The sequence below is a fragment of the Tripterygium wilfordii genome, chromosome 2 (genome assembly GCF_013401445.1).
Source record: "Tripterygium wilfordii isolate XIE 37 chromosome 2, ASM1340144v1, whole genome shotgun sequence".
In the NCBI taxonomy this organism is placed as follows: Eukaryota; Viridiplantae; Streptophyta; class Magnoliopsida; order Celastrales; family Celastraceae; genus Tripterygium; species Tripterygium wilfordii.
The window spans coordinates 5399515-5426153 of NC_052233.1; the positions used below are offsets into that span (position 1 = coordinate 5399515).

Below are 26639 nucleotides of genomic sequence, written 5' to 3' on the forward strand. Positions count from 1 at the left end.
TCTTAAGCATGGATGTCAATGGTTTGGCAATCAGCCCATAATTCTTCACAAATCTTCAATAATACCAAATCAACCCCAAAAATTCTTACAGGCTGACACATCTTTGGGTATTGGCCAATCCATCATAGCCTCTATTTTCTTTGACTCCACCTTCACTCGTTCACCTGAGATGATATGGTCTTGGTACTCCAACTCTCGTTGCAAGAACTCATATTTGGACATCTTTATGAATAACTAATGTTCCTCTAGCATGACAAACTCCAACTCAAGTTGCTCTAAGTATTATTCTAGGTTCTTCGAGTCCAACACAAACTTTCTCAAGTACTGCGTAAAATTTATATTCATTTTGGGTTGAAAGGTAGATGGTGCATTGCACAACCCGAAGGGTATCACTAGGTACTTATAGTGTCTTGAGTGTGTCCTAAAAGCTATTTTGTGTACATCAATCTCCTTCGTAAGAATATAATGGTAGTCCGCCTTCAGATCCAGCTTGGTAAATACATTTGGCCTATGAAACTCATCTAGCATCTCATCAACTATAGGAATAAGGAACCTATCCTTGATAGTCACCTCATTGAAAGCTCTATAGTAAGTACAAAACCTTCAAGTCTCATGTTTCTTACTAACCAACAACACTGGGGACGAAAATAGACAAGTGCTCTGGTGGATCAAACCACTCTTGAGCATTTCCTCTACTTGTCCCTCTATCTTGCCCTTCTGGAAGTATGCATACTTATATAGCGACACGTTGACCAGCTTCGTCTCATCCTTCAACTTTATATGGTGATCAAAGTGTCTTGGAGGAGTAAACTAGCAGGCACCTCCAATACTCGCCTGACGAACTTTGGAAGAAGTTCAAGTCCATTGCCAGGATCTTTTTTCTTCTTGTTAGTCGCCCCTTTCTGGCTAGTTATCATTATGGAAAAGCAATGAGCGCCACCCTTGTCTATTTTCTCCAACATGTAGCCATCATATGGCTTTACTCCTTTGTCACCAAAGTCCAAGTTCTCTTTTTGCCCCCAAAGTTGGACTCGATAGTCATAATCGCATAATCTGTGATCACCCTTCCAATATTCTACAGTCATGCACTTTCCAACATGACATCCAACCCAACTAATGTTAGAACATGCAAGTCTAGTGTAATCCTCACTCCTTGCACATTCATCTTCATATCCTGCACTACCTCTTTATATTTCAATCTTTCGCCATTAGCCACCTCAACATCAAATAGCTCCACTAATAGTCCTTTCAACCCAACATTCTTCACAATATTAGCATGATTGTTGACTACTGGTGATGGTCCCTATTGAGCCAAAAAATCCATTTTAAATACCATCTATCCTAGCCTCTTTTCCTCATGGTTAAATTGACATTCGATCCATTGACATCACTTGCTCACCTTACCATCTAAGTAGAAATAAGTAGTTGCCATTCTATCTCACTTGACACCTCAAACACATGGAAGTAGAGTTGTGCCTTGTCTAACCACTTATATGGGTCCCTACCACTAAACGTTGGAAAATTCACTTTAGGCGTCTTGGCCCTCTGTCAAATGGCATATTTCCCCATAATGACACTCTCCTCGCCCACTGCGTCTAACACAGGGCCTATGCTATTGGCTTCCGTGGTTCATCCCAAAACTCTTCATTGTCTTCCTCCTCTTAGTAACTTGGTCGCCACTATAAGTCCTCGGTCTATGGTCATCACCGCCAGTCATTTTTCAACAGCCTTGCTTCCTTCTAGATATGATCTTTCACTATGAGTTCATCGTCTCTTTGCCTCTATTAGCTGCCTAGACGTGTGGATCTGGAAATCTCCTCAGATCGCTTCCCTCCACTAGTTGTTCTACTACCCTTTGTTCCAACCTTTCAATACTCTCTCCTTAACTCTATGTTCTCTCTCGTAATCTTTTTGAAGGTCATCGTCAATTAGGCCACCATCGTTGTCACCTCTTCCAACCTCCATGACGTCTTTCTTCCAAACTTCTCTAAGGCCTCAAACCATGCTCGATTGACACCTTGGGTGTTACCTATCTCTATTGATAGTAAATCGGCTGAAGTGGACAGAGATTACAAAACTTAAATCACACAATTATCAATGAAAGCACCAAATTGATGAGAACTCGATTCGAGATCCAACACCAAATCACTCCAGACAACACAAGAACTTAAATAAGGCCAATCCAAGTAACACCAATACCCCATAAATCCAAATAGAATAATAACAAGATCAATAATTGAGAATGAAGATAGACTTAATTAAATAGAACTTACAAAAAGCCCTAACAAAATCTCTAGATCGAAACTTATGGTTGGTTCCTCACTAGCCCAAGTAGTTTAAAGCAAGAGTACATTGAACCACTGAAATTTAAACGAGAACCTATGGTAGGGTCAAGTCTAGCCTAAGAAAATCAAAGCAGGAGTACTTTGAAGTTCCGAATCAACACTAGGTTTTTTCCTTGGAAGTTACGATAATTTTCAATATATTCTCTCGATAAACCCTAAGCCCTACAAGTCTGACTTTATTTATACTAGTTTAGGTTGTCCTAGAGATTGATGAAACCAACCATGGATTGACACGTGTCTAGATTACTTGGTTACCCATGGGTCCCTTTAGGACTGTTCATTCATTCATTGTTAGTCTTGATTTCATCGTTCGCCTTGACACACTCATTAGTCTTGACACCCTCATTAGCCTTGACATCATCCTTAGTCTTGACACCCTCGTTAGCCTTGACATCATCGTTAGCTTTGACTTCATCACTAGCCCTGACATTATTCCTAGCCAAAATATTATTGTTAGCCTCAACATCTTCGCTAGCTAAAACATCATCGCTAGCAAAAAGCGTCTCGCTCCACTTGCTAGCCAAAAGCGTCTCGCTAGCCAAAATCTTGTGCTGACCTTGCTAACCACGCTCAATCCCAAAGGCGCCATAATACTTTTGGGGTCCACTTTGGCATTGGTATTTTTGTCATTAATGTCTAAGCTTGCCAAAGGGTGGGACGTATAATGGAGTAGCGTTGGCGTAATTGTCAAACTCTTTATTTGCTCATTTGACAAGTCCAGCCACACACGTAACTTGAGGTGGTCAGATGGTAAACACCAAAGTTGATAATACTCTTAGTTTAACATAAATGGGGTCCAGTTACTTAGCCAATGAGGGAGAGAGAAGGGCAAGTTATTTTCACGATATTAGACTCACGATCGGAGATGGCAACCTTGTTCATATGTATCCTGACGAGACTTTAATGATGACGACCAAGGACCAACGCTACAACATCAACACTCACCACATTCCAACCCCTACCACTCATTTATTCTATAGAGGGCCAAGCCGAGGGAGTCCAATATGCAGTAATGGAGAAATTTGTTGTTGGCCTATTTTACGTGGGTTTTGAAAGTTACTATACATGATGTATGGTGATGTGCATATATTTTATCCCACTTTTGTGTATATTTATATATCGTTATCGGTAATAATTGATGGAGTTGGGTTGATATTGCTTAGGTTCTTTATGTTTTTATTGTAGGAAAGTTGGAGAGTAAGTATGGAACGAAAATGAGATGTTTTGGCATAAATTTACGTCAAAGAGATATATGAAGAAGGCTTGAGCCATCTAGAGGGCTCGAGCAAAGAAAGAATGAGCTACTAGAACCAAAAACTGAATTCAGAAGGCTCGAGCCTTCAGGAGGGCTCAAGCGTTAAAGAATTGGTCTACTGGAACAAAATGCAGAATTTGGGTAGCAAGAGCCATCTGGAGGGCTCGAGCCAACCTTGGCCAAAAATTTTTACAGATTTTATTATTTTTTGGTTTCCTAATTCTAAACCCTAGAATATAAAGAGGGCCACGAAAATTAGAAACACATAATACTCTTCTGGGTTTTTAGGTAGCAACTTTCATCCTTTCCAAGGATTCAAAGCTTTCTCCTAACCTCAATTCCATCAACTTAAAGATGTTTTTCTTCATCTTTTTTCTAAGCTTTCTCTCTCTAGATTTGTTTTTCCTTCTTTGATGATGAGTTTAATTAATTCTCTTTGCTAGGGCTTGATGTGGCCTGGTATGAATATTGTAAGTATTTTAATTTAATGAATGCATAATTTTAGTTCAATGATTCATGTCTTTAATTTCCATTCTTATAGTATATTGTTTCCAGCTAAGGCTAAGGAGCGAACAGAATTCATGTGTCTTAGTGGAACCAGATTCATGTGTCTTAGTATCCTATCATCCAAGTTTCCAGGCACATCCAATTTTTCTTGGAAGAACACCCAAAATCAAGCCAATCCACCTACGACCATATTGGAGGACATGGTGCGACAATTGGTGATTAGTCAACAAAAACTGGAGGCTCATGTAGGTCAAATCACTGAGACATTAAGCCAAAGAGAAGCTGGAAAATTCCCTAGTCAACCTATCGTCAACTTGAAGAACAATGAACAAGCCAAGGCCATTCATCTCCAACATGGTAAGGTTATTAATAATGATGTTGATGACACTAATGAAGTTTTGGATGTAGGTGAAAAAAAGCAAGAAGAGTTTGAACAAGACAATGAAAAATCAGAGCTTACTCCACCTATTACTCATCCTAAAGAAGACAAGACCACCATTTCCTATAAGGTGATCAATCCTTACTTTCCACTTATTCCATTCCTGGGTTATCTTAAGCAAAACAAGCAGGATAAGTATTGCAAAAAAGTCTATCATGTATTGAGTAAAGTTCAAATTAACTTACCTTTATTTAATGTGATAAAACAAATTTTGGCTTATGGGAAATTCTTGAAGAGCTTAAGAACTCACAAGCTGAAATTTGCACCTAATAAAAGGGTCAAGCTGAATAAAAATGTGAGTGCTATCCTTCCAAAGGATCTTCCAACCAAGCTATCCAATCCAGGTAGTTTTGATATACCCATCACTATTGACAACAAGCGACATGGGCATGCGATGCTATATTTTGGAGCAAGCATCAACTTAATGTCATTCTCAGTCTACACAGAACTTGGAATCAAAGGAATGAAAAACATTACAGTTTGTCTTGAACTTTTCGACCATTCTGTGAGGCATCCAAAAGGTATTGTAGAAAATATTTTAGTTTAAGTAGATAAACTCATTCTTCTTGTAGATTTCATTATTTTGGATACAGAAGAGATTAGAATGGATGGCCTTGATGCTCCTATACTTCTTGGTCGGCCATTCATGGTTACGGTGGATACATGCATCCGAGTGAAGGACGATGCCTTGACGATGATAGTTTTGGGAGAAGCTTTGGTACTAGAGCATACCAAGTCATAGCAACCAAGGTACATGCCTCCAATTGAGCTATTAGTGATGAACAAGACAAAGCTTGAACCATCAATCATCTCTCCATCAAATTTGGAACTTAAGTTGTTGCCACAACATCTCAACTATCCCTATATAGGTAATGGTGAAACTCTTCCGGTAATTATTACTATGGATTTGACAAAGGAAGAGGAGGAGAGTTTGATTCAAGTGCTAAAGCATCATCAAACGGTTTTGGGATGGACTATTGCCGACATCAAAGTTCTTAGTCCTACTTTATACATGCATCGGATTTTGATGGAGGATGAGGTAAGACCATCATGTGAGTCTCACAGAAGGCTCAATCCAAACATGAAAGAGATGATAAAAGCTGAAGTTCTTAAGTTGCTAGATGTGGGGGTGATCTATCCAATATCGAATAGCAAGTGGGTAAGTCCAGTTCAAGTGGTGCCAAAGAAAGTCAGAATTATAGTGGTGAAGAAGCATGATGATGAGCTTATTCCTATAATGATGACCATCGAAAGAAGAGTGTGCATTGACTACCAAAAGTTGAATGCCGCTACTAGAAAGGATCAATTTTCTCTTCCTTTCATTGATCAAATGCTTAAGTGTTTATCGGGCCATTCTCACTATTGTTTCCTTGATGGTTTTTTAGGTGATAACCAAATTCTGATTTCATCGGAAGATGAAGAAAAGGCCACCTTCATATGCTGATTTGGTACATTCGCTTATAGAAGGATGGCTTTTGGATTGTGCAATGCCCCACCCCCTCTACTTTTTTCCAACATTGCATGATGAAAACTTTCTTCGATATGGTAGAGCGAATACTTGAGGTGTTCATGGATGATTTTTCAGTTTTTGGATCTTATTTTGATGCATGCCTTGATAATTTAGTTATAGTATTGCAACCGATGTCAAGAGACAAATTTGATTTTGGATTGGGAAAAATGTCATTTCATGGTTAGGAGGGGTATTGTGTTAGGACATGTGGTGTCTAGTAAGGGAATTGAGGCAGACAAGGCTAAGATTGACTTGATTAAAAATTTACCTCCCCTAACTTCCATTAAGGGTGTTAGAAGGTTTCTAGAACATGTGGCCTTTTATAGACGTTTCATCAAAGATTTTTCAAAAATCACAAGACCTCTTTATAATTTATTGGCAAACGATGCAGTTTTTGATTTTGACAAAGGGTGCTTGGATGCTTTTGATGTGTTGAAACGTGAATTGACCTTTTCTCCTATTATTTATACTCCTAATTGGTCTTTACAATTTGAGCTTATGTATGATGCTTCTCTTTATGTCATTGGTGCAGTTCTTAGCCAAGAGGATGGTAAGGCTTCTTATGTCATTTATTATGCTTATCACACTCTAAATGATGCGCAACTCAATTATTCCACCACCGTAAAAGCATTGTTGGCGATCATATTTGATTTGGAAAAATTTTGTGCGTATCTTGTAGGTTCCAAAGTTATTGTTTATATTGACCATGCGGCTTTGAAGTATTTGTTGAATAAGAAGGATGTCGAGCCTAGGTTGATTTAGTGGATTCTCCTCCATCAAGAGTTTTACATAGAGATCAAAGATAAAAGAGTTTTTCCGGATGGGCAACTTTTCATTGTCCACTCAAAGGAACCAAGGTATGTCGATTTTGTTAATTATCTTACTTGTGGTGTACTTCGAGATGGACTAACGTTTTGGGAAAAGAAGAGATTCTTGGCATTGGTCAAGCACTACTATTGGGAGGATCCCTACTTACTCAAGCATGGACCCGACAAAATAATTCACATGTGTATTTCCGAAGAAGAACAATAGAGCATTCATCGCCATGCACATGAGCTTTCTTGTGGTGGACACTTCGGTGCCAAGAAAATGGCCCTAAATTGCTCCAATCAGCTTTTTTCTGGCCTACTCTTTTTAAGGATGCATTCTACTTTTGGATATATGCAATGAATGCAAAGATCATGCAATATAGGTAGACGAAATGAGATGCCTTTGAATGGAGTTCGAGTGGTTGTAATGTTCGATGTGTGGTGTATTGATTTCATGGGACCTTTGCCCCTTTCTTATGGCTATATCTATAGCCTTATAGCAGTGGATTATGTTTCTAAGTGGGTTGAAGCCCTAGCTACTAGGAAAAATGACCATAGTGTTGTCCTTACGTTCCTTAAGGAAATGATTTTTAACAGGTTTGGAACCCCTAGGGCCATTATTAGTGATGGTGGAAGTCATTTTTGCAATAAGCCTTTTGAAGCCTTGTTGAAAAAGTACAACATCACTTACAAAATAGTCACCCCATATCATCCACAAACATTGGGCCAAGTGAAAGTTAACAATAGGGAGATTAAGAGAATTTTGGAGGGAACCGTGAACTCCACTAGAAAGGATTGGGCAATTAAGCTTAATGATGCTTTGTGGGCATATAGGATAGCTTTTAAAACACCCATTGGTATGAGTCCTTATCGTCTTGTGTTTCGAAAAACATGTCACTTGCTTATGGAACTTGAGCATTGTGCATATTGGGCTATAAAGAAATTTAATTTTGATATGCAAGCTGCAAGTGACCAAAGAAAATTACAACTCAATGAGTTGAAGGAAATCCGCCTTGAAGCATATGAGAATGCGAAGATTTACAAAGAACGCCCCAAAGTGGCGCATGACAAATTGATCCTGAAGAAGGAAGTAACCAAAGGTATGTATGTCTTGTTATATATAATTCTTGACATTGGTTGTTTCCAGGAAAATTTAATTGTAGATGGACGAGACCATTTGAGGTCATGAAAGTGTTTCCCTATGGTGCGGTGGAAATTCAGAATCCAAAGGATGGTAGTACGTTCAAGGTGAATGGGCAACATTTGAAGCCATTCGTGGCTAACTTGCTAGAGGATGTTGACATTGGTGTCGTGGTTGATCAAATCCTAAATCTTACACCATATTCAATCAGGCTACATCTAGCCAATACATTAAATACGGCACTTGTTGGGAGGTAACCCAACGTAGGTTGGATGTTCAATTAGTTTTGTACGTGCGTTTGATTAAATATTGCATGTTTAGCTAATATGTGTGTCTCTCATACCATTGATGCTATGATCTTGGTCAAGCGTGGGGGTGTTGGAAGAATTTTTTTGCAGGAAAAATGTGCAGGTAACTTTACTGTCTAGACTGGAGTTATAGATGTTTGGACGATGTAAAAATCTGGGCACAAAATAAGCTGGACTGTTCTAGTCCTGCTTGAGCCTTATATGTGGCTCGAGCCTTTCAATTTTTTTTTCTTTGCAACTGGCTCGAGCCTCCTCGGCTACTCAAGCCCAGCATGTCCAAGTACATAAATTTTCGTGGCCCTATTTCACTTAAACCGTACGGGCCCAGGCCCAATTCTCCTGAAGGCTTGGCCCGACCCTTAATGGTTACTTCTTCTCTCACACACGACCCAAGCCCAACTCTCATTCCCCTTCTCGGTACCTATCTGTCACACGAGCACTCACTCTCATGAATCGCATGAGTTCACTAGCCAACTGATGAAGAGGAATTAACCTCCATCGAAACCCAATTTCTTTACGGATACCAGGTACGAATTTCTCTTCCCCTATCTTACTCGATTCTACAATTCACAACTTTGACGGATTGAAATTTCTCTATTAGGGTTTTCAAACGCCCTCGTGGGTTCTGACTTTTGAGGAATTTGAGTTTTGACTGCATAATCTAGTTGTGATTATAATGACACTGATGTAAGCTCTTCGATGGGTTCATTATCCGGAAAAATTTTGTTTTAAAGATGTTAGGCCTACTATGCATGTAAGGTATTTAGCAAAATGTCTCAAAGAGAGTTTTGAATCTACGATGTCTCATGTAATATTTTTAACCTCTTCAATAGGATATTGAGGTCTAGCTGCTTTGTTTGGCTTATCCAGATGATAGGACATTCACTTTATCCCTTGATGACTACATGCCTTCATATACTGTTGCATAACAGTTTTGATTTTACTCTCTAACGAACATACTGAATGTACATGGCTTGTTTGCTTCCAAATGATGGCAAGATTGATCCTTCATGCATAAATTGCAACTATTCACATATGATAACAGTACAGTGTATGCCGAGTTGAACATTTTGAGGATATTGGGTTACTAATATCCATTCTTTTAACTTCGTACAGGTACTATGGGCAAGCACAAGGCCACGGCTGCTGCTATTAAGTGCGACAGGGGTAAAAATGTAATCAATTCGGATTCCAATGACTTCGAGACACAGGTAGTTCAAAAACCTCTGGGCAAGTGCAAAACCACAGCTTCCATCACTTCGTGCGGAAAGGGTAACGATGTATTTGATTCAGCTCCCATTGACTCAGAGACTCGGGTAGTTAAAGGTGTACAGAAATTGAAAGAACATCTTGAGGCAGTGGACTATCTCAGTAGCCATTCTCTTGATTATCTGCTTAATTCAAATCCAATGACTAGTTGCACGTCTTCCCGAAGGTAGTAAGGGCTTTTTATCGCACGTTTAATGAGGTTCTAGGAGAGGAGCATGAGAGCATGAGCAATGAACCCAAATCTTACTTGGTGATCATTGATAGAAATGTGATTAAGTTTTCTACTCTGGATATTTGTGAGCTGATTGAGTTTCCTCGGGCCTTTGTGCATAATACTTATTTTGAGCCAGCTTATGTCACATCTTGTATTGAGATGATCATGGCTCTTTCTACTGATCCATACACAGGACATTCTACTGTTCGCCGTGTAGCACTCCCGTATTTGATGAGACTTCTTGATACGGTGGTCAAGAAGAACTTGGTCCCAGTAGGCCATGATCAGGTGCGATGAGGCCCTTTCATAGAGGTATTATATGTCATGCAAGCTAAGTAGTGGTTTGATATCGATGAGGTGATTATAGATCAGATAGAAAGGGTTAAAACAATTTTAGAGGTTGAGCATGCTAATATGCCACTTTAGTTTCCTCGGCTTATCATGCGCCTTTTACAGAAGCATGGTCTCACTTTGAGGGAGGAACCGGATGTTGTTTTTCCTATGGCTACTTTCTCTATTACTTCTTGAAATCTTAGTAGGGCACATCTTGACAAGACCCTTTCTCAGGGCACTCCCGAGTTCTATAGCTTATGGGAGCATCGGAGCACCTACCATGATTGAGCATTTTGAGCGTCTGCATACTGAGCTTTGTGTTGTTGCTGAGGAGCAGGCGAGCTTACGGGCTTATTTGATGAGTGGCTTTGAGGATTTGCGGACTGAGCAGATGACTACTCGAGATAAAGTAGAGGCGCTTATGGCATTCTTAGGGTGTCCACCACCCGACGATCCACCTCCATCTTGATTTCTTTTATCAGGTTGTATTATTCCTCACTTTTGTTGCTCTTTATTATTTTATCTTTTTCTCATTGGGGACACTGTTGTATTCTAGTGTGAGGATGGGATCCATGAGACATGTATTGTTTATTTTCTTTTCGAATTGTAATTAGATCTTCTATATTAGTGTGTTTGGTGTTTTTAAAAATTCAAAAACAATTATGATGTTTATGGGTATCGTCTTGGTAAGCCCTCACGAGACTATAACTCGTCCACTAGGGTCACCTAGGGATTTAAAGGCTTGTGGTACGTGCTAAGTACCATCGTGATTTGCTCGAATTTTTTATTTGGAGATTAAATGTTTCATGAATCATTAATTTGCATGTGAAGTCAAGAATTTTGAATGGTGTTGTTCATCACATACAAAGTTGTGGAGACTTAAACCCGGTGAGATTTTAAGCCATTCATTCTTATTTTGAGGGATATATATTGACTCAATAATTTCTTTCGTGCTTACAATTCTCTTTGAATAGATCTCATTTTTCTTCTTTTGATTGCTTGCTAGGAATATATTTTTGCGAATTCGTGTCTTGATGAACTTTTCTTATGATGATCATGTTGATCTTGAGACATTAAAGTAGACATTCTTTGATTCGTTTGTTTACCTTTCTAGCCTACCCTTACATATTTTTACCTTAGTACCCTTTTTGGGCCTAAACACAAACCCTTTTTGGGCCTAAACACAAACCTTTTTTGTTGATAGCCAATCAACCTTACCCTACTTGATTTGAGTTTCTTTTACTCAATGAAAACTGAATGTTGTATTTTATTTTGAGAACCATTGTGTTGAATTAAAAATGGATTGAGAGTTGGTTGTTGGATATGCTTTGATGGGTATAATGACAAATTATGTTTGGATATATGATGGGAGGGAATTGAATGTGGGCTGGTGCAAGAAAGGAAAAAAAATGAAAGAAGACAAAAAAAAAGAAGAAAGAATCAAAGGAAAGAAAAACAAGCGTATGTTTTAAAAAAACAACTGATTAAATATTGCTCTGCTCTGTTGTTGTTAATGTATGGTCATGATCTTAAAAGACGAAAAGTGTGGGTGTATTGTGATGTTGTGGGAAGCTAAAAATTTAAGGGGTTTTTAAATTGCTTTATTGAAACTTTGATGGTTCTCTTGAATTTTATGTTTTCCTTTACCCTTTTGTTTTTCCCTACTCAATACCCATAGCCTTAAATTACAAGCCTAAAAAGTCCAACTTGATCTTGAGAATGATTTGGTGTGATTTTGATAAGTGATTTGATATATAGTTCACGCTTCTTGTTAAGTGGTATCCATTGACGAGATTTAATTTGTTTCTTTCATAGCATTCTTTATGAATTGTATGTGGGATTTTGCTATCTTGTTTAAATTATTTCGCCCACATATGCTTGAGAGAATATTTTAGCCAACTTCAGTGTGATTTTTATTCTGAGTGAATTATCTGTGAGGATTGAAGTTGAAGCTAAATGTTATGTGATGAATGATTACTTTTGTGAATTTTGAGATGGATATGATGGTTTTCGATTCTGATTCTATTGAAGTCTCTAAGTTGAGATTTGGGTAGGTTGTCCTTGGTTGTGATTTTGGTGGTATGAATTTCTGAGATTAATGAAGGAGCGAGAACCTATTTTGTGTTTTCTTTTCTCTTGTTTTACTCAAGGACGAACAAAAGATAAGTGTGGGGTATTTGATGTGCATATATTTTGTCCCACTTTTGTGCATATTTTCTATATCACTCTCGATAATAATTGATGGTATTGGGTTGATATTGCTTAGGTTATTTGTGTTTTTATTTTAGGAAAGTTGGAGCGCAAGTATGGAACGAAAATGAGGAGTTTTGGAATGAAATTGCGTCAAAGAGATATATGAAGAAGGCTCGAGTAGAGAAAAAATGAGCTACTTGAACAAAAGACTAAATTCAAAAGGCTCGAGCCTTCAGGAGGGCTCAAGCTTGAAAGAACTAGTTTGCTGGAACAGAATGCAGTATTTGGGTGGCTCAAGCCAATCCTGACGAGAATTTTGTAACGTGTCTTAGTGGAATTGGAATTAAGGCAATAAATTTTCAACTGCCATGAACAAGGTTTGGGAGATTGATTGGTTGTTATAATTCTTTATATCGTAATGAGTTATTAGCTGTGGGTTAATGACTGCAAACGAACAGGATTAATCCATTATTGATAATATTTGTTGGCACTGCGAACGAACAAACCAACATAGTTAAGAAATAATCAACCCTTGGATTGAAATCATAATTATGTGTTAATTAATTGAATGCTTGTGATAGAATTGTTAGGTGAAATCATTACCCTAGTGTTCTTCTCATATTGATATCTCAAAAACTTAAATTTTAATTCTTTTGTAATTAGTTCAATTTAATTACGTCATACATTTCTCATTCATTACCACTTCTCATTCACATATCCATTTAGGTACAATAATTGAATTAATTAGTCTCTGTGGGACCGATATCGTATTTGCATACATTGTGTTATTAATACTCTTGTGCACTTGAGAGAATTTATTACATCATATGGTGGCGATACACTTATTTTTCATAAGGTTTCCAATACAAACTATGTATTATTATGCATCAAAAATTAATTATTAACTGATGCCTGATATGTACATAAAGTGCAAATGGATTTAATGCACAAATATATTGCATCCCTTTTGTGCTTATAAAAAATTTAATTGTTTAATGTATCATAAGGTGCACTGGTTTGAGGATTGAAGCACTCTGAATCCGGATTCAATTATCTCCAAGGCATGAACTTTCACATAAATTTTTTATAAATTTTTCTGATATTTTTTGTTTTCGAGCTAGTGTGCAAGATCGATGGATTTACCCAATACGCATCCAAAAGCTTGTGATTGTAGGTTCCCACCGTAAAATATATATATATATATATATATAAAATAAAATAAAATAAAAACCAGTCAAAATTTGTAATAAGGTTTATTCAAACTGAATTATATATTTTAAATAAATAAATAATTATATTAGATAAATCTTAGATAAATAAGAAAAATATCAAAAATAGGACAAATATAAGAGAAAAACTTCTCTAACTTTCCTAAAATTCCATCAAGTCTTTGCATATAAATAGAAGGGCTATGTTCTCTCCAAAACATTTCTCTAAATTCTTGAGTGAAAAATGACAATTAATTTCTCTTAAATTCTTAGAAGTGAAAAAACACAAATAATTTCTTTTAAGTTCTTGAAATCAAGTTTTTCAAAATTACTAGGAGCTTTTACTTCTGAAAGCCACCAAAGAGAATATCTAAGGGGAGCTAGCCGACAAGACGCCCACACTTATAGGATCCGCCAAGGAGCCTTCCTTACTAGGAGCTGGCAGGAAGAGTGTCCGAAGGAGCCACCAAGGATAAGAGTTAATACAGGTGGAGCTATCAAGGAGGAAAGATAGGAGGAATGGCAAAAGGGGCAACAAAAAAAAAAAAAAAAAAGAGCAAACAAACAAAAAGACAAAACTATCACTAGGCAAGTTCCTTCTATCCTCCCGAGTCATGTCGAGGCTCTAAGCCAAGTTTAAGCCAATATTTTAAGCATATCTCAAATCAAGACATTCAAGTGTCCAAATCAAACTGGCAGGAACACTTCACAGAAAATTTCTCATTGTAATTTCATTTGCTTAGAGTCATAATGGGGCACATGAATATACGAAAATCTAATGTATTGCACGGGTTAACAACTAATGTCTTCTAACACAAGAAAACATTAATGTGTTTTTTTTAATAATGAATGAATGATTAATTGAAAAAATTGTGTTAATATATATATATATTGAAATTTACAAATTAAGTTTTCTATACAAGTTAGGTAGAGATTAATTGAAAATTATACGAGATTACTTTAAAGTAAGAGAACGCAATATTCTTAAGATACAAATAAAGAGTGTTTCTTCTCAATAGGTAAACCCAAATTAAACAAATGGAGATGAGAGAGACTCGAACTTGGGTCTAAAATAAGGCTCATATTGATCCAAGAGTTGAATTCTATATAATTATTTTTTATTTTAAACCACTTAGGAGTGGGGGCCACAGCCCCTTCAATTACGTCATTCATTAGTCATGCTTACACAAGGTTAATAATTATTTTCAATAAAATTAATTAATCATGCTTATAGATGAAAAAAGGAGTAATGAGATGAATACAGGTTGGTTTCCCATGTTTGGACGGCAAAATAATATTCAACACAAAGAGCCAAGCTGTACCTAGCCAAATCATAACATTTCTTTTTATAACTACGAAATTATCTATGCATAGATGATATATTATACAAAAAGAAATTAATGCACTTAAGAAGAAATATTTATCCTTTCCAATATCAAATGTGTATTTTTCTTCACAAATCAACATGCCTAATTGGTGGATAAAAAATATATAAGATAAAAGGAAGGGAATGAACTTTAATAATTCATAGAGGAAAAATCCAATTATATAAAGGAAAAAATGGTGGAAGATTCCAATTCTATATTTTTTGTCTCTCAATGTTTGTCTCTGATTCTTGACGTTTATTTTGATGCATCTTTCCATATGTGGATAGACAATAAAGTTTCAAATATTTCAATAGGAAACTTTGAAAGAAAAGGTGAGTTTTCCATAGCTGCATTTATTGAATACTATATATATATATATATATATATATATATATATGAAGCATATTATTTCTCTCAATTTCAATATTAATTCTCCAAATCCAAAATACCTAATTAAGTAGTTCTTACTTTATATATGATGAAGTTCTCATTTTTTGCTTTGGTGGTATTCATCATCCTTCACAAAACTACTTTTGCTTTATCTCTAAACCATAATAACTATGAAGAAGCTATTATGGCTTTGAAAGCGATGAACAAGCCCGCTCTGCTAACTATAGAGGTAATTATTATGTAAAGTATATTTATTTAGTTATTGGTATATATGTTTAAGGATCATATATGTTGGCATTTCTTGTAGTTGAAGGGAATTGCTTTAACACTTGATTCATATATGCAGAGTTTGGATGGAGATCTCATTGATTGTATTGATAAAAGAAAGTAACCATCTTTTGATCACCCACTTCGTAGGAACCATAAAATTCAGGTAAGAAAAGTACTATTAGTAAGTGTGGATGTGTATTTTAGCATCCAAGGTATTGTCCGCTTCGGGGGTACGATGCTGGTTTTCTAACCCCCTCACGGTTTTATCTAGAAAATATTCTCATTTTCTCGCCTCTCTCAGAGCTAGAACTCATAACCTCTTTAATTATGGAAAGTCAGCACACATCTTACCATCTAGGTCTAGATATGGATGCGTATTTTAGCATCCAATGTATTATCCTTTAAGAACTCATAACCTCTTTAGTTATGGAAAGTCAGCACACATCTTACCATCTAGATCTAGATGTGGTAAGATGTGGATGCGTATTTTAGCATCCAAGGTATTATCCCCTACGGGGTACGATGCAGGTTTCTTACCGCCTCACGGTTTTATCTAGACAATATTCTTATTTTCTCGCCTCTCTTAGAGCTAGAACCCATAACATCTTTAGTTATGGAATGTCAACACACATCTTACCATCTAGGTGTAAGATCTAGGTCTAGATGTGGTAAGATGTGGATGCGTATTTTAGCATCCAAGGTATTATCCTCTGAGAACTCATAACCTCTTTAGTTATGGAAAGTTAGCACACATCTTACCAGCTAGGTCTAGATGTGGTAAGATGTGGATGTGTATTTTAGCATCCAAGGTATTATCCGCTATGGGGTACGATGTAGGTTCTCTTATCGCCTCACGGTTTTATCTAGACAATATTCTTATTTTCTCGCCTCTGTCAGAGCTAGAACTCATAACCTCTTTAGTTATGGAAAGTTAGCACACATCTTACCATCTAGGTCTAGATGTGGTAAGATGTGGATGTGTATTTTAGCATCCAAGGTATTATCCTCTGAGAACTCATAACCTCTTTAGTTATGGAAAGTCAACACACATCTTACCATCTAGGTCTAGATGTGGTAAGATGTGGATGCGTATTTTAGCATCCAAGGTATTATCCGTTACGGGGTACGATGCAGGTTTTCTTACCGCCTCATGGTTTTATCTAGACAATATTCTTATTTTCTCGCCTCTCTCAGAGCTAGAACCCATAACCTCTTTAGTTATGGAAAGTCAGCACACATCTTACGATCTAGGCTGAGTGGTAAGATGTGTGCTAACTTGTGGTAAGATGTGTGCTGACTGTCCATAACTAAAGAGGTTATGGGTTCTAGCTCTGAGAGAGGCGAGAAAATAAGAATATTATGAGTTCTAGCTTAGAGAGAGGCGAGAAAATAAGTACTTCTATTTCAACTAATTGATATAGTGTGCCTAAAGAATGGCTGGCAAACAAAAAAAAAGACTTGAAGAACAGAAGTCATAAAGCATCTCAAATTTGGCAAAAAAATGGGACAAGATGTCCTAAGGGCACTATTCCTATGCGTCGAATCACTATAGATGATGTTATGAGAGGCAATTATGTCTCTAAATTCATCAACCTCAAACACACAGTAATATGGTATTTGTAGCCATTTATTTTTACCTAATAAAAATTAGGTTTTATTGTCACCTAGTTAATACTTTTAAGTTTACGCTATGGTTAGTCAGAGGGCATCATGAAGGGTACACGGTGCAAAAGCAATGATAAATCTATGGAACCCATTTGTGGAGGGAAACGATGACGAAAGTGTTGCCAAAATTTCGATTATATCAGGACCAAACTCAAATTTTAAAGCTATTGAAAGTGGATGGCATGTAAGTATTAATTCATTTTCAGTAGAAATTAAAATATATCCTATTAATAAACTTCAAGCAATGCATTTTCTAAAAATATTTTATTATTGTGCGAGTTAGGTAAATCCGCGGCTTTATCATGATGAAAGAACACGATTTTTCATATACTGCACTGTAAGTGGGTGCATAATTTCTATTTAATTTACTAAATTATATAAACCTTTCAGGCTCAGATGTTAAGTTATATTATGAACTACATATGATTCAATTTCAATTTTTAAAACTTTTCATAAACATTAATTTAATTTGTTCAAATTTACACAGAGAGTGATGCAGATCGGGTAGGATGTTTCAATCTTTTTTGTACAGGATTCGTACAAACCACCACAGCAATTGTCTTTGGAGGTTCATATGATTGGACACTAATTTATAGCGGCGATCAATATGCTATTGATATTGAAATTAGACGGGTAATTAATAGTTTAGAGTTAATTTGGTTGGTTATATGGCACACATAGTAAACTAATTGACATAATAATGGTGGCTAACTTAATTAGCATATGGATGGACGTTGGTGGTTGATGTATGATGAAGCACCGTTGGGGTATTGGCCAAGCCATTTGTTTACTCACTTGACAAGTCCAGCCAGACACGTCACTTGGGGTGGTCAGGTGATAAACTCGAGACTCGATAATACGCCTACTTCAACAAAAATGGGGTCTGGCCACTTTGCCAACGAAGGAGACAAAAGAGCAAGTTTTTTTCACGATTTAAGAGCCGCGATCGATGATGTAAACTTTGCTCAGGTGGACATTGGCGAGCTGTCGATAATGGTGACCAATGACCAATGCTACAACATCACTTACCAAACTTCAACCCCAACCACTAACCTCTACTATGGAGGGCCAGGCCTAGGGAGTGCAACATGCCAGTAATAGAAAACTTTGTTGTTGACAGATTTTATAAGTTACTATATATGGATGTATGGGTGCGAGACACTCACTTTTCAACTCTAATAATTAAAGTCAAAGTGGAGGAAGTTTATTGTCTTTCTCAATTTAATAAATTTCAGAAAGAGTTTTTCCCATTTTTAATCTTTTACCACTACAACAAATAGTGTTATCTTTCATATTCAAATGAGTTATTTTTCGAAAGAAAATAGGAACAAACTAAGCTATAAGTATTTGTTTGCGATGGAATTTGAGTGTTGCGAACAAATAAGATAAGATGATGTATGCAAGAACAAACCTCTTGAAACAAAGTCCCAAAAAGGGACGCAAACGCAAGACATATGGTGACCTCCAAGGGGCGCAAACACATGAGGAAGACAATGGAAAAAAGGCTAATTAGATTAAAAGCTAAGAAACAAAAATTACATATTCTGTTTCCTTTCTGCCCGACACGTATACTCCAAGTTCTGGTGTTGTTCTATTTCCGTTGAATTGTAACTTCCACGTTGACCACTTTCTTTTACACATTGAGGTGTTTATGTAACTACTGTCGTTTGTTTCGATCGCTCATTAGCTATTTGACCGATCTATCTTCATTCAGGTCCCTAATTCATTCAATCCTCATCCAATCCTGACTATTTCCTTCTGCCTTCGTTCAACGAATTGGATGACATAGCATTGATGTAATTTCGATGTATTTTTATGTGCAACAATTACCCCCAATATGGCCTGATTAAATTGATTTGATTAGGCCGTATTCAATTTTTAGACATTCTCTGACTTTGTCCCATTGGGCCTTATTTCATCATGACCTAACATTAAATGCCTGGCTTGTCTTTCTTTTCAAGCCTCTGACACTATACACGGCGTTTGATTTTGGATGATGCCATCTCTTTTGCAGACCAAAGTTTTATGGCCCCACTTTTATCATGTATGCAAATTCAAATTTCCCAAGCGCATGTCATTCTGTTTGGTTAATTGTATCATCAACCATTACGTTGTTCCATACGATTAATCGTGCCATTTTCTTCGGACACTGTTACCCTTATACTCGTTTCCTTTTCTCCCAAGTTTTTCTTTCTTCGTCGTTTCAGTTTTGCAATTTCTACCATTTCCTTGCTCTTTTACCTCTTCAATCATGGTGAAGGCTTCCTCTTCTAAGGCCAAAAGGACCTCTTCATATCAAGATTACCGCTCTGCCTTGAACATAGCCACTGTTGAATCAAATTATCTTTTTCCTCCTGAACTTGATTCTGACAATTTTTGCCTTGGCCCTGCATTCATGGATGGGGAAACTGTTTCTACATCTCCCTTAGGTTAACTTTTCCCTCTTATAGGTTCTTTGCCTTTCATAGAGCCTACTAAATTCTGCCTGTTGTGTTTGCCCAACGCCATTCGTACTTGGCCTAAACACGATAATGCTTATCAGGCCTGGTACCAGCGCATGGTTCACCATGCTCCGTCGCGTGTCATTTTTGCTCCAGCTTGTATTCTAGACTTACTCCAGCTTTGTTCACCATCCTCCTTATGGCCCTTTGTTTTTGGTCATCTGAGTTTAACACTTTTGTCTTCCCCTTGGGGACCATGACCATCACTCTTCGTGATTTGAGTGCTTTGACAGGTTTGTCTCCTCTAGGCGAGACTATTTTGGCCAACCATACTTATTCTACTATCTCTCCTTTTTTGGATAAATCCTCATTTTCTTCTTATTCGACCCTTGCTAATGCCTTTTTCGATCGTTCTGCTAAGCCTTCCGAGCAAGAACGTACTACTTTCATTCACTATTGGCTTTGTAAATATATTATTTGTGTTCCAAGTTCTAAACTTGTTGAAGGTTATCTCCAACTTACTTTTGAGATAGCCAATGGTGACGTTTCCTTGGACCTTGCTTCATTTACCCTGGCTGCCATTTATCGTGGCATTTTTATTCTTTTGGACCAAATATCTCATCGCCAAGCACCTAATGCTTCTGGTCCACTCTGGATTGTCCATCTTTGGCTTAAGGCGTATTTCCCTTTTTTGGCTCTATTCAAGTTGTTCCTACTCAGTGAACTATGCTGGACATATCCTAAACAAGCTCGGTTTGGTCAATATGTCACACCGAGAGATTTTAGGCCATTTTTACTTTGTGCTTTCTATTCCTTCCTTTTTTCTTTTTAATCCAACTGATGTTCCTGATTTTGTCTTTATTCCTAACGACTCTATTCTTGAGCCTACCTCTTCAATATGGGCCAAGTTTCTAGTTGGCTGTGAACTTATCCATGATATCTTGATTGGCACAAATGGGAAAGTAGGTTTTGAAGTGTACAGTCCTAACTTTGCTGTCGCCAATTCGGCCTAAGTCAGGCATGGCCAGTATGCTACAAGTCTATTCGTTCGACATTGTTTCCTATTTCAACCAATTCTTTATTTTCCACGCTCAATCTTTCTACCCCTTCCAAACCTTCTAAGCTTTCAAAGAAGAACACTGGCAGTAGTGCTTCTTCTCAAGTTGATATTCGTTTTGTCCTTCCTACTAAGAGTTTTCAGCCAATCCCAACAGCCCAATACATTGGCACTCAAGGTATTCCTCAATCTTCTTCTCCTTCCAGGGCTTCTTCTATTGAAGACGTTATAGAGGAACCAACTTTGATTCATAGAAAACACTCAGCACCAGTGACAGGGGCATCCCATACTTTGAAGGTAATTAAAGTTGCATTCATAACATTTTACTCATTGGTGTGTAATAATTCATTTTCTGATCAGTTCCATTAATACTTATGTATTAGAAAGTTCGAGCTCTGAAGGGGATGGCCATTGTTTCTAGTTCTGACATTGATGCTGAATGTGATGATGATGAACCTTTGTCAGCTCTTCTTCCCTCTACTCCCCTTCAGATTATTCAACCAATCATTCCAGAAGGTCTCTCTACTGCTCTTATGCCTCAGAATTACATGAAAGTGTGGACATACAGGGTGTGGAGATTGTACTAGAGCTGCCTCTCTTTGACGTTCAAGCAGAGAATCTTGATGATGCCCTTGAGGGTGCTCCTGCCTTTGATGACCCCATTCGCTCCATGCCTCCTCAGGATGTTACTACCACAGCCCAAGATTCTGAGGTACTTGTAATATCATAATTTGTACTTTTCCATTGATCGATGGACTATAATCATATTGTCATAGTTCATTATTCAAGATGTTCTTGCGCACATCCAGGCTGACATCAGTCCACCATTTTCTTTTACTATCCCAGATCCTAAGTTACTTACATTGGTTCGCATTTGTCATACTCATCATTTTCTTATACTTGATCCATTCCTTCTTTTCAGAACGATTCTACTATTTTGGCTTTCCTTGCTAACCTCTTTTCAGAGATAGAGAAGATCAAATCTCCTCAGCCTTTGTTCTCTAAATCTCGTTCGGCCAATACTATAAGCCGAGATGTTCTAATCCAGGCCATGAATTCTTTGCTAGCTTTCTTGGAGTTGCCTTTGCCTGAGGTTGGTTTACCAGATAATTTGGCCAAACTGGACGTAGTTTCAGCCGTGCTTGCTCAAGCTTCATCTGTTCTGAAATCTTCTTTGGGCGACAAAGTTATTCTTTAAGGCATAGGTTGTGAGCTGCACGCTCTCATTGAGTGATATAGTAAACAACATGTAATACCTCGAACTTCTTTTACTTTTAGACATTATGTAAGACCAACATGTGTTGAGTATATATATATATATATATATATCCATTTGAGTCGGGTAGACATGTTTGAAGTCTAATAAAAGGGTAAAAGTCATCAGAAATTAATATCGGGGGAATCGGGGGTGTACAGAGGGTTTTCAAATCTGAGTATATGTGAAAAGTAGTGCAGGTGCCCAGTTTCGATTGATCCAAACTGGGCTCCGATCGATCGAAAATCGACACCGAAAAATATGGACAGTGGCCAATTCCGATCGATCGGGATTGGTTTCGATCAATCAGACATGCCCAACATGCGTGGGTTCAGTTTTTAAAACACCCATTTCGCGATTTCTCTCAAAAATAACCCGACCTAAATGAACCCTAGCCCCATTTTCCCTCAAAATCTCTCATTTCCATCACCCAAGATCATCAACCAAGGTAAGGTTCTTCACTTTCAAGTTGGATTCATGACATCTCTCTCTAGCTTACATATTCTTAAATTCCTCTCTTTGTCCTAATCTTTCAAGGTTCGAATCCAAACTCAAATCCACGAATTCCTATTCATTTGAGGCCTAAAGGAAGCTTGAATCCCTTCCTTTTACTTTTTTCTACAACCTTGGTAAGCTTCCTAAATCTAAAAGCTAGTATTTAGAAATTGGGGCATTTTGGATTCTAGGGTTTTGTGGGTTTGGGGGGTAATCTTTGAATTAGATGAAATTAGTGATTTAATAGGTTGATTTAGACTTGTTTATGATTGTGTTTCTAGATTCTATTGTTGATTGGAGTAGCAAGCTTGAATAGGTGAAGGTCTAGAACTTGGAAGGTCTTGGGTAAGAAAAGGTAACGGTTTCATGAGTTATTGGGTTAATTTGTGTTAGATATATGAAATTGAAGTTGTTGTATATTGATTGGAGGATGAACTTACCGAATAATAGGTTGATTTGAGACTGAAAAATTCAAGGTTGGCTATTGGTTTATATAGCTAATTTTTAAAGTGGGAGGTAGGGAAATTTCACCCCTTCGTTATTTTCTTTGAATATGTCCTCCGATTAAGAACATTTATCTTTTCCCATTGTTCATTATGATTTCGTTCTCGCCTTAATTGTCCTTAAGGGAGAGCAATCCCATTGTGATTACTTTGTCGTATGACTTGAGTATATTGCATACCCTACATGTTCAATCTTTATTGAGCATAAATTATTCTTGAACATGCACCATGTAGTAGTATATATGTAGGTTGTATGTATACTTCATTGCATAGCCATGTTGGACATGCATTGTAGTTGCACGGTAGATATCGGTTATGGATCCGTACATCTCGTAGGTTTGATTGATGTGAAATGTGGAATGTCGATGGGTTGTTCAGGGTTCCTATGAGTATGGGAACATCGGTTGGCCGAGTCAGGATTTCACATGTACTTACGACACCATGCGGTGATGTCGTTAGGCTGTTCAGGGTCCCGATGAGTATAGGGATGCCGGTGGACCAAGTTACGATCCCGTATGGTGTTGTTATCTACTTGTATTTTGGGTATACATGATGTTAGTTATCATATTGTTGTATTTGTGCTTTTTCTATAATATTTCAACCTTAATATTGATTATTCATTTATTATTATTCCCTATTGGGCTTTTCGCTCACCCTTTTCCTTTCCTTATTCCCTCCTCATCGGTGAGTCTAGTTTCGATACCAGGGTTGCGAATCAGGAGGAGCGTGCGTGACATGGATAGGCCCCTAGAGAGTAATAGGACTAGATGGTTCTAGAATTTGACTATGTTATTAGTATTTTGTCGTACTTGCTTTCCTTGGTTGAGACATGTTGTGTGATACCTCAATTCGATGGTTGGTTGGACGTTTAGGAGGGTGCTCCGTGTGATCGAGACTCCCAGAATGGGTTTATGGACTTCGTATCCTAACGATTGATTATGCATGCAGGATTGCTCATTGCGTTGGATGCTTGATTATATATGTTATTGTGTGTGAGAATTTATATATGATTGTTAGGTGGCCTGAGGCCCTGCTTAGATTTGAGAATTTATTGATGCTATGATTTGTTAGGTGGCCTTAGGCTCTGCTTAGACTTGAGAACTTATCTATGATATGAATTGTTAGATGGCCTGAGGCCCTGCCTAGGTTGTTAATATATTTGTGATATTGGTTCGCATTTACTTCAGGTTGGCATTTTTCATAATACGGGAAGGTATTGTCAAAATTTTTGGTGGTTTGATGATTGAGTTAATTAGAAGTTTGATTAAAGTGCTACAAAATGGTGATTGCTTATAGGGTGTAGACTTATGATGAGATGGTGGATATGGCATTAGAGTTAGAGCGAGGGGAGCGCAACTCCCGCCAGTACTGGGATGTGCCGAAGGGTCGTAAAGCTTCAATAGCTAGTGGCAGTGGAGGAGGTAGCCAGAAGAAACTGAGGACTGAGTTTCAGGTCTTAAGGGGTCAAAAAGTTGATCAAGGCAAAGGTTCGAGGCCATGGGATGGCAAGATTGTGTGTTTCAAGTGCGGTTGGGAGGGCCATAAGAACCAGTGCACTACCAGGGGAGTCACGTGTTATAGGTATGGTATGATCGATCATAGGAAGCATGACTGTCCACAGGGTGGCAGAGCTTCAGAGCAGTCACGAGCACCGGGTTTACCACCACCAACTCTTACTCTAGCTCTTCCTTCTACTATTCCGTCAGGAGGGAGGGGGCGAGGTGGAGCTAAGTAGCAAACATCATTGACTTATGGGAGAGCATTTGCATTAGGACACCAGGAGGCAGATGAGCATCCTAACTTCATTGGAGGTACATTTCTCATATCGAATTGTTGGGCAAAGGTGTTATTTGATTCAGGCACTACGACATTATTCATTTCTGTGTCCCTTGCATGTGCATTAAGTTTGAAAATCTCTCCAATGAGCCGAATGTTTACTATAGACACCCCTTTTGGGCATTTCACCTCATTGGAGGGTATAGTTCTTGATTGTGTGTGCTGGTTTGGTAGTATAGCCCTAAAGGATAATTTGAATGTCTTAGACTTCAAGGACTTCGATGTAATCCTTGGAGTGGATTGGTTAACAAAGCATCATGCATTGTTGGACTTTTGGGAGAGGAAGGTCACTCTTAATGTACCGGAAGGAGGGGAGATACGGTTACACGGATTGAAGGGGGTCCCATGTCCTCACTTCATGGACAACCCTTCATACCAAAATTGTAGGGTCACGAGTTTGATTACGTTGGCACCTAGGGGTGATGTAGCTACTCTAACACATGTGGTAGAAGAGTACATGGATGTATTTCTGGATAAGTTACCCGGATTACCACCGAAGAGAGAGATTGACTTTACCATTGAACTGCATCCGAATGTTAAGCCAATTTTGATTCCACCATATCGGATGGCTCCGGTTGAATTGAAGGAATTGATGACTCAATTGGAAGAGTTGTAAGACTTGGGGTTTATTATACTAAGTGTGTGGGGAGCACTAGTATTGTTCGTAAAGAAGAAGAATGGCTCGTTGAGGATGTGTATCGATTATCGACAATTAAACAAGGTTACGGTAAAGAACAAGTATCCATTACCACGGATAAATGATTTGTTTGATCAGTTGAGAGATGCTAGGCATTTCTCTAAGATTGACTTACATTCGGGGTACCACCAATTGAGGATTAGAAATGAAGATATTTCGAAGACGGCATTTAGGACACGATTTGGGCATTATGAGTTTTTAGTGATGCCATTTGGGTTGATAAATGCTCCGACAGTGTTTATGGATTTGATGCAAAGGGTCCTTCGCCAATTTTTGGATAGATTTGTGGTTGTGTTCATTGATGATATTTTGATTTATTCTCCGAAGGTAGAAGAGCATGAGGAACACTTGAGGTTAGTGTTGCAAACGTTGAGGGAGAATCAATTATATGCTAAGTTGAGCAGATGTGAGTTTTGGGCTACGGAAGTGAAATTCCTAGGTCATGTGATTAAGCAAGAGGGCATTGCGGTAGATCACTCTAAGGTCAAATCCATGTTGAATTGGGACAGACCTAAGAATGTTTCGGAGATCAGGAGTTTCTTAGGATTAGCAGAGTATTATAGGAGATTTATCCAAGACTTTTCACGTGTTTCCGCACCTATGATGCAACTCACACGGAAAGGTACACCGTTTGTGTAGTCGGATGAGTGTGAGGAAGCTTTTAAGGGGTTGAAGGGTAGGTTGACATCTCCACTAGTATTAGCGGTTCCAAAGAGGAGTGTAGGATACCAAGTGTATTATGATGCTTCTGGAGTGGGTTTGGGTGGTGTGTTGATGCAAAGAGATAGGGTAGTGGAGTATGGTTCTAGATTGTTGAAAATACATGAGAAAAACTATCCGGTGCACAATTTCGAGTTAATGGCAATTGAATTTGCTTTGAAACAATGGACGTATTATCTTTATGGAGAGAAATTTGATGTATTTTCGGATCACAAAAGTCTGAAGTATTTATTCACCCAAAGAGAGTTGAATTTGCGACAAAGGAGGTGGATGGAGTATTTAGAAGACTATGATTTTAGTTTACAATATCACTCGAGTAAAGCAAATGTGGTTGCGGATGCATTGAGTAGAAAGCATAGAGTTGCTAGTTTGTTTATACATGAGTGGGGAATTATAGAGGCAATAAGTCAAT

General features: G+C 37.9%; 3 protein-coding genes across 4 annotated transcripts; all 3 read left to right on the forward strand.

Moving 5' to 3' along the window:
• The first annotated feature begins 3357 nt into the window (after positions 1–3357).
• On the forward strand, positions 3358–5288 carry LOC120010213. The gene is made up of 5 exons (XM_038860942.1): positions 3358–3400; positions 3531–3542; positions 4044–4059; positions 4142–5067; positions 5119–5288. Exons 1-5 carry the CDS (start codon positions 3358–3360, stop codon positions 5286–5288), a joined length of 1167 nt encoding a protein of 388 aa, XP_038716870.1.
• A 3427-nt stretch (positions 5289–8715) lies between these two features.
• On the forward strand, positions 8716–10808 carry LOC120005380. Of its 2 annotated transcripts, none has more exons than XR_005469805.1 (3): positions 8716–8841; positions 9431–10109; positions 10365–10808. XR_005469805.1 is itself a non-coding variant. In XM_038854992.1 (3 exons), exons 2-3 carry the CDS (start codon positions 9807–9809, stop codon positions 10416–10418), a joined length of 333 nt encoding a protein of 110 aa, XP_038710920.1. In that variant the 5' UTR covers positions 8716–8841; positions 9431–9806; the 3' UTR covers positions 10419–10808. The 2 variants fall into 2 exon arrangements, 1 of the variants encoding a protein (XP_038710920.1); XM_038854992.1 differs by having other exon boundaries at positions 9431–10085.
• Positions 10809–24289: 13481 nt separating this feature from the next.
• LOC120010231 lies at positions 24290–25426 on the forward strand. The gene is made up of 3 exons (XM_038860962.1): positions 24290–24695; positions 24747–24869; positions 24990–25426. Exons 1-3 carry the CDS (start codon positions 24290–24292, stop codon positions 25424–25426), a joined length of 966 nt encoding a protein of 321 aa, XP_038716890.1.
• The last annotated feature ends 1213 nt before the right edge of the window (positions 25427–26639 follow it).